This window comes from Corylus avellana, chromosome 1 (genome assembly GCF_965113065.1).
Source record: "Corylus avellana chromosome 1, dhCorAvel1.hap1.2, whole genome shotgun sequence".
NCBI lineage: Eukaryota > Viridiplantae > Streptophyta > Magnoliopsida > Fagales > Betulaceae > Corylus > Corylus avellana.
The window spans coordinates 38,144,534-38,152,538 of record NC_142490.1 but is presented as its reverse complement, the minus strand read 5'-3'; the positions used below and the strand labels follow the sequence as shown (position 1 = coordinate 38,152,538).

General features: G+C 38.4%; 1 protein-coding gene across 3 annotated transcripts; it reads right to left on the bottom strand.

Moving 5' to 3' along the window:
* Nucleotides 1-3,371: 3,371 nt before the first annotated feature.
* Nucleotides 3,372-7,442, bottom strand: RLP51 (receptor like protein 51). Of its 3 annotated transcripts, none has more exons than XM_088518640.1 (2): nt 5,983-7,442; nt 3,372-3,667 (listed from the first exon to the last, which is right to left on the bottom strand). In XM_088518640.1, exons 1-2 carry the CDS (start codon nt 7,289-7,291, stop codon nt 3,537-3,539), a joined length of 1,440 nt encoding a protein of 479 aa, XP_088374766.1. In that variant the 5' UTR covers nt 7,292-7,442; the 3' UTR covers nt 3,372-3,536. The 3 variants fall into 3 exon arrangements, with proteins under 3 accessions (XP_088374766.1, XP_059438198.2, XP_088374768.1); XM_059582215.2 differs by having other exon boundaries at nt 5,978-7,441; XM_088518642.1 differs by lacking the exon at nt 3,372-3,667 and having other exon boundaries at nt 5,880-7,441.
* Nucleotides 7,443-8,005: the final 563 nt, after the last annotated feature.

Genomic DNA, 8,005 nt, shown 5'->3' with positions numbered 1-8,005 from the left:
CTGTTTTGAAGTAGAGCTTTGGAGACTGAATACTTGGCTCATATGAAAATAAATAGTTCTTAATGAGATGGTGATCTCCTTTGTTTTGTATTAATAGATATTCTCTCTATTTTCGACAGGGATAGCTAACCGAGGATGTCTCCCTGGAAGACAGTAAACTTGTGTCCCCGGGAATGCTGTTTGGCTTCCGAGGACTTGGCAAAAATCAACTTTCACACCGTTGCAGTTGGAAGTATGGGAATTATCAAATGTGGAGCAGCATAAAAGATGGCCAAGCAGGTACCGCCAACTTTTGAGAAGTTCTTGAAAATCTTGTTAACATGTGACAATTATGGTTTATGCTATTTAATAAACTTGTTGGAACTAATCGCTCATATTAGAACACCAGTGGTTGGCCAAGTAGCGGGGTATTTTGGAGATTTTCAAAATACGTCCGTACAACTAGGGTTTTCCTATATATATGTTATGTTGTAACCCTTAATCATTAATAGTAAAATACAACCGCACTCTCTGTGGATGTAGGTACATTGCCGAATCACGTAAATCTGTATCTCGACTCTCTCTTTTCGATTCCATATTATTCATCATTGTTGTGCACAGTAACAAAAAACTGTTATATGACTGTTATACAACTGGAACTGAGATAACAGGGTAATAAAAGGTAGTTTTTTACAAGTGCTAATCCAGGTGACAATGAAAGAAACCGTCTACTAAATAACATTACTTTTTTTTAAGACAATTTTTTGTTTTTTTAGCAAAAGTATAAAAATTAACAAACAACTTAAAACACAAAATATTAAAAAATACTTAAAGTTTGCTTTTATGTCCCATAACAGTTCATTCGGAATCATTGTGGTCACCATTAGAGTTATTCTTAGAATATTGCTTCAAACGGCATCTTTTAATAATTTTGTCTTCCTCTTTCTTTTTTCACGTTTCTTGCTGCTCCTTTCCTGGAGAACCCTTGTGGAACTGCTCGCACTGCAGGCCCACCAACGGAGACACCAGCTCTTCCGTGTGGTGCCAGAAGGTTCAACATTGCAAGATTCTTATACAATTTATTGTGTCCGGTTATTTTTGTTGTTTCGGTACACTCTAGGGTTTGGGACCACTATGATATGTTTGATCTCCACACACACACAAACAAACACCATTTCTTTTCAGTATTATCTTACTTTCAATATTTAATATGTTTTCGAGGGTCTTCAAGAGGCAGTTTAATCGGCTGGGACTATACTTAATGAAGTGGAGGTCACTAGTTCGAATCCCACTCTCTCCCTCTTGTGCGGACATATCAAAACAAAAAAAAAAAAAAATGTTTTCGAGGGTTTTTTTTTTCTTTTGAAAAAAGTATTTTAATGTGACATGTAGGTGAAAATTGTTTTTATATTTTTATTAATATTTTATGTTTGAGTTGTTTGTTAATATTTTTGTTTTGAAAAAAGAAACAAAAATTTTAACAAACAAAGCAACAGTCGCCCATCAACAACATTTGTCATTCTGTGAGGATGGTATAGTTATTTATTTATTTATTTTTAAATTTTAAAAAGGAAAAAAGGGATGATCGAAATAGTTACTCTACTTGCTCATGATTATAGTAGCACTTGCCCACTTTCGACATTAGAAAATCCCAGACGCTCTCTTAAGCCAGTTGAGCCATAGTTTGTGACTCAGCTCCACTGAGAGCACTAACGACACTCAAGGTGCAGTAGGGCTGGCAATTTTGACACGACCCGCGAACCCGACACGAAGTTAACAGGTATTGGGTTTAGGCTTATTGGGTTCGGGTCTTAATCGGGTCTACCCGATTAAGACACGATTAAATTCGTGTCTGGCGGGTTGACCCGTCGGGTCCGCGAGTCAACCCGCCAGACACGTTTAATAAATGGGTCTGGCGGGTCAGTCGGGTCAACCGGGTCTGGCGGGTCAATCGGGTCACCCATTTAATTTATTATTATTATTTTTATTATTATTATATTTTTTTTAATAAAAAAATATATGTCTAAGTTCTAACTAAGTTAACCCTAACACTTACTAACTCACTCACGGCTTCATTTCACTCTTCACTTCACGACTTCACAGTTTTCACTTCACTGGCCTATTCCTTGTTTTTCCGTTACTTTTTCTATGTGGATCTATATATTAAAACATTATCTTTTAAATCATTATTTATATATTAAAACATTCTCTTTTAAAAAAATTTATTCTTTCTTGGATGGTTATGATAAATTTGACTAGTTCTTTGGCCTAAGAGATCCCTTTATTAAATTATTTTTTTCAATTTTGATTAAGGTTTTTTTTTTTTTTTTTTAACGGGTCGGGTCGTGTCGGGTCTACCCGATATGACCCGGTTATGCTAAATGGGTTAAGCGGGTCGTGTCGGGTTACCCGGATATTTTTTGTGTTATAATCGTGTCAGACCCGCTAACCCGTTTAGCTAAACGGGTCGTGTTCGTGTTTCGGGTAATCGGGTCGCTGGTCTTAACGGGTCCTAATCGGGTCTACCCGATTACCCGTTTTGCCAGCCCTAAGGTGCAGGTATGAAAATAATCTGAAACGCTTCTCATTTTGGGATTTCGTGAGAATAGTATAGTTTAATAATACGTGGATAGACTATATTTGTTAATCAACTTCAGCTTTCTTACTTCTTGCCCTCTCATTTTTTGCACATGACAGGCACATCCATGAATGAACTCCATCAATGCGGGGGACCAAGTAGCAAAAGGCAGAGTACAAAAGCAGGTGGCAGTAATTATGGGCTTGACATATGGAAGGATAAGTTTGCCATGTTGGTAGAGTTGAGAAGCCACTCATGTCTTCCCTTTTGAGTTTGCTTAAGATTATGTACATTTCAGCATCATTTCATTTTCAGATCTCAGCAGCAGCAGCTTTAAGAAGCTCAGGTCTACAAACAGGTTTCATTTTGAAGACTTGTTTGGTTTCATGCCAAATCCTGAGATAAGAATCTTCTATTGTTGATGGATTGGTGGCCACAGAGAAAAAGTGCTCCCTCATATTTTGGCAATCGATTGTACACACACTAGAGTGAGCTGGTTTTGGACATGTTTCTTAAAAACAGAAAGCACAACCATAGGGTAGCAAAGATACAGTAAATCCTTTCAGATTTGAGTGATAGTATTGAGGAGTAATGATATAAGGAGGACTAGAGTCTTTCCAAATGTGACATGACTTTTAAAATTAGTAAATTACCATTGAATTTGAAATGATCATTATTGAATTTTGATCTATTGATAATTTTAAATGACACATCACATTTGAGAGTACTCTAGAAAGACTATAATTCTCTTTATATCATTACTTGACACTGAGATTCACCACATAGCTGGATGACAAGTGGACAAAACCCAAGAGAGTATAAGGGAAAAGGCAGCCCAACCTTCCCACCCTTTGATGCCACTTCTCTTAACCAAACAATATTAACTACTTCAAATCACTTTACATGCAGCTAAATTAACCAAACAATATTAACTACTTCAAATCACTTTACATGCGGCTAAATAGTTTTACATAGAATGTTATTTAGCAAAGCTTGTAAATAAGAACTCTATTATCCATAGCAATCTCCTAAACAAGAGTAATGTGTTAGGTACTACCTTTTCATCCGGATGAAAAATGTGGTAGCTAGCATTACTCCCCAAACAAGAACCTGAAATATTTAATTGAAATGAGAGGTGAATTACAGAAACAAGATTCGAACTCAAAAACCTCTGCTCTAACAGAAAGTGTTTGAACTTAAATCACCACTTATTTCAAAAACTTGAACTAATAGAAGTAGATGAATTTAATCATTTAATTTATATTCTAATAAAAAATTACATAAAATTTAAATTGTGAAAAATCTGCAAAAATTTCCTTCAACTTTTTTACAGCATTTAAGCCAAATCCGTAAAATTTTTAGGTTGTACGGAAGTGTGAATAGAGGCCGATACCCAACTATGGAAAATTGACTAACAAAGTAAAGCCAAAAAGAAAATTGTTAAAATTAGGAGTGTACAAGCGGTTGCGTTTAGCGGTTATTGGCTAAAACCGCTAACTGCAAATCGCCTAAGGTGGTTATTGGATTTTAATAACCGTAACCACTCTGCTTAGCGGTTACTTTATAACCGGCGGTTAGCGGTTATTCAAACCAATAACTAGCGGTTTTATAACCTTTTTTTTTATATAAGCTTTTGAGCTTTTTGAGGTGTTTAAGGCATTCATTGTGTCTATTTTTTAGGCTTATTTTAAATAGTTTTGGGTCAAAATGTTCCAAAAAACAATGAATATGATGAAACCCTATCCCTAACTCATATTTAAAACGACACTGTTTTGGTGTTTAACACCAAAACATCGTTTTAATGTTTTTAATATAAAATATATATTTATATTATTATATATAAAGGTAGGCGGTTATTAACCGTTTTTTCCTATCCCTAAAACCGCTAACCACCCCGCCCGAGGCGGTTAGCGGTTGCGAGGCGATTATAACTGCCCCGTTTGTACCCCTAGTTAAAATGACAGAATAAGCAGCTAAAACAAGCTGGCAGGTTGATGGTTCTTAACAATTGGTTCAGAAGGTCCAGTCCAATATGCAGACTAATTACTTTAGAACCTCATTACTCATTTCAGAGTTTCACCAAGCAAGGAGACACAACTTGAATCAACTATCTACATTTACATTGACCACATGGTTGGATTCAACATCCCTTGCCATTCTCCATAATTATCCAGCCAGCTCATTGTCTCTTCCCTATTCATGGCCCTGGATATAATAAGGGGCAGTAGTTTTAGTGTGGGGGCACATTGAAAAATCATCATCCCATCCAATCATGGACCCTACTCAATGAGCCTTCACATAAAAGATAATCAGCCTCTACATCAAAATTATACACCTACATTGGCCATTATTGCGATCTACTTGGTAAATCACACTTTACAAGAAACCTCACACACAAATAATAAAAAAAAAAAAACACATTTCTCTATTCAGTTTTCACAATAGAACCTATTGACTTGAGCTCAACGGTCAAAAAATCTACTTCAACCACTACTTAAAAAAAAAAATCATTTTCATCACCATCACCTAAAATAATTGCATTTTGTCTTTAAGGGTAGCTCAATCGACTGGGAACCATGCCTTATGATGCGGATGTCTCTAGTTTAAATCTTCCTCCCCTCTTGTGTGGACATATAATAATAATAATAATAATTGCCATTTTGTTTACATTTTTTGCACTTTAAAAAGACACAAAGGTCATGAGTCAAGGAATATGCAGCCATCCATTAATACCCAAAAGACATATCTCAAAGCTGCATACGGAAATGGGAAGAGCAGAACATAAACCTTTGGTAGCAAAAACCTAGTACAATATGCAAAGATCAAAATTACTTAAATACCCTCATTTTACATCATAGGCTTCATCATCGAGCACCAAAAATATGAAATGAAAATCACAAAGTACAACAAGAGATCCAATTAAAAGCACATAGGAGGAAGGGGGTGGCTATGGTAAACAAAAAGTGTAAAAAAGGAAAAAAAATACTTGTAGCTCAAGAAAAGGTAGTATTCAGGAATAATAATAGATCAACCCACTTTTCCCCAAAGGCAGCCAATAATACACACACCAAACACAACAAAATGATAAACCCACTGCTCTTTTCTCCATAGAATGATCAAAGCAGCAAAAAAATAACACACCAATTCAATGATTCCTCTCTCTCTTTCCTTTTTCTTTTTCTTTGTTTTTTTCCCCGTTACACCTACTCTTCTTCATCATTAAGTGTATAATAAATGAAAAAAATAAAAAATAAAACTCATCTCTAATTTACCAATTCCTCCTAATCTAAGTTACAGAAAAGAAGCAATGATTTTTTTTTTTTTTTGGTTTACCCTTTAACCACACCATTTTGAGAGAAGAACAAGGAAAACAATGAGAAAAACTATAGAAGAAAGCCCAATTGCCACGCCAAGAACAACCTTACTTGGCCCATGATGATGCTCGCTCTTGCCACTAGAATTATCCCCACTACTCTCATCATAATCCGAATCACTGCTGTTGTCGTCCGATGAAGAATCCGCCTTAGACGCCGGCGGCGACATTGGCAATCCGTGCTTATCACAAGGCGCAATCCCGAGCTTCAACTTTGATGACAAAATTGAATGGTTATAGCACAGATTGCTATTCCCACCCACCTTGAATACAACCAACTTCTTAATGAAACTCCCGTTGAACGGCATAACCCCGTGAAAGTCATTGTTTGCCAGATTCAAGTACTTCAAGCTCTTCATCTCCGAAATGAACCTCGGAATCGTGCCGTTCAACTGGTTCGAGCTCAGATCAATGTGAACCAAACCCGGTATCGCTGACATCGACGTTGGAATCGACCCGGACAGCGAATTCGAGGCCAGAGACAGGTTCTGTAGCGAAATCAAGTCCCCAAACGAAGTGGGTATCTCACCAACGAGCGCATTCGAGGAAAGATTCAAGAAATCGAGGTCTTCAAGAAGCGTAATGGAGCTGGGTATCTTTCCCCTGAGCTTATTACCGGAAAAATCGATGTGGGTAAGGTTGAGATTCAAGTGTTTGGTAATATAACCGGTGAGATTGGCGTGGGAGATGGTTATGGACTTGAGCTTCTTCATGTTTCCAAGAATGACATAAGAGCCGGAGGTGGTGACGGGGGTGGCAGAGACGGTGAGGTCGGTGAGGTTATGGAGGTGAGAGAGCCAGAGGCCGGTGAGTGATTTGAGGGAGTGGACGCAGGTGAAGGATCGGAGAGAGGAGGAGAGTTCGGAAGGGAAGCGGATGGGGGAGATTGGGCAGTTGAGGAAGGAGAGGGAGTGGAGGGAGGAGAGGGACTTGAGGGCGGTGAAGGAGAGAGCGACGTCGTTTGGGGAGCAGTTTGCGAGTGAGAGGGAGAGGAGGTGGCGGAAGGGCTTTGAGGAGTCGCAGACGAGGGTGGCGTTGTTCTTGCTTTGGCAGGGGTCCTTCGAGGTCGGGATGTTGAGGGACTGCAGCGCTCTCAGCTGCTTTGGGTCGAGCGTGGAGGGTGAAGAAGAAGAAGAAGAAGAAGAAGGAGAGGGCGCCGCTGGAGTTGGAGACGGCGTCGTTGGAGTCGGAGACGGCTTTGTTGGAGTTGGAGATCGCTTCGTTGGAGTTGGAGACGGCTTTGTTGGAGTTGGAGAGGAAGTGGGAGAGGGGGTGGGGGGGAGGGAGATTGTTTTGCTGGTGGCGGTGGCGGCGGTGTAGAGGAGGAGCAAGAGAGTGAAGAAGAATGGTTGTGGTGCCATTTTTTTTGAGAGGCGTGCAGGGAGTGGAGTTGTGGAGTGAGCTTTCCAGCTCAGGAGAGTGTGAGGGGAGTTGAATGTGTAAATTTATGGGTGTGTTGGACACTCTATTTCGAACTGATAAGCGAGAGAGCTCTTTTAGAATGTCACAGGATTAGATTTAAGGGTGTGTGTATGACAGTTGGGAGTGTACTTTTCTACCCTTGGATTTTGATATATTTACTCTCATGCAGGTTTTTTTTTTTAATGAGTAAAAAAAATGCAACATATATAAGTACATAACAATTAAAAATAAATAAAAATTATAGAAACCAAAATGAAAGACGGACAAAATAATACTTTTCATGCATCAATTCATTGTACAATTAAAGATGCAAAAATTGTTGCCAGCAGTATTGGTTGTAGCGACACATGGTGAAAATTTGCAAGTGATATGAACGGTACTTAAGATGTTTTAAGTTGCAGAATGAGTTGTTAAGGTTAAAAAATATATCTAAAGTAGATATTGAGTTTCCCCACCTTGAATTGTGAGATAAATGATAACAAACATGATATCTTGAGATCTAGGATCTAAAGTCTTGGAAGAAAACTAGAGGAGCATAGGAGTAAAAAGCAATCAAATCTACTTGTTGAAGCAAAGGAAGGTGGTGGCGTGTGTATCCCACGCACCGTAATGAAGGACATCGGTGGAAAAAGAGGTAGTCGGAGATAATGGAG

What these genes read in the sequence shown, in the direction of transcription:
- RLP51 (XM_088518640.1), bottom strand. Translation starts at nt 7,291, where the DNA reads ATGGCACCACAACCATTCTTCTTCACTCTCTTGCTCCTCCTCTACACC. An exon ending in CGAGCATCATCATGGGCCAA is followed by an intron (nt 3,668 to 5,982) that starts GTAAGGTTGTTC and finishes TAAATATTTCAG; the next exon opens with GTTCTTGTTTGGGGAGTAAT.